General features: G+C 41.9%; 1 protein-coding gene across 1 annotated transcript in view; it reads right to left on the reverse strand.

The window, feature by feature from the left end:
- Positions 1-363, reverse strand: part of SOHLH2 (spermatogenesis and oogenesis specific basic helix-loop-helix 2) — a 134,771-nt gene that overhangs the window by 46,518 nt on the left and 87,890 nt on the right. The window contains exon 4 of the mRNA XM_012644044.1: positions 83-86. Within this exon, the coding sequence (XP_012499498.1) occupies positions 83-86 (4 nt within the window). The remainder of the gene's footprint in view (positions 1-82; positions 87-363) is intronic.

Here is a 363-nt window from a genome sequence, read left to right on the forward strand (position 1 = left end):
GGGGGAGAGGGGAGAAATCTGAGAGGAGGTAGGAAGCTGGATGTGGGAAGGGAGGAGGGAAAAACAAGCACCATTAACTCACCGTTCTGCAAAGGAGTGTGAAATTTTTACACCACGGCACAGAGAGGACATGACATAAAGAAGCTCCGAAAAGAATTGATTTGCTCTCTTGCCAAAGGCTTCTTTCCCTACCTTACAAAGTCAGTGCCATAGCACATTCGGAAAGTTAATAATTACACAAATTAGAACACTGCTCAAGTCCACTATCGCCAGGTAACTCCGATTAACTGAATGGCTTATAAACAACAAAAATCCGAATATTGGTTAAATATCTTGTTGACAATGTAATATGAACACAGGCTA

The sequence above is a fragment of the Propithecus coquereli genome, unplaced genomic scaffold (genome assembly GCF_000956105.1).
Source record: "Propithecus coquereli isolate 6110/MARCELLA unplaced genomic scaffold, Pcoq_1.0 Scaffold205, whole genome shotgun sequence".
Lineage (NCBI taxonomy): Eukaryota > Metazoa > Chordata > Mammalia > Primates > Indriidae > Propithecus > Propithecus coquereli.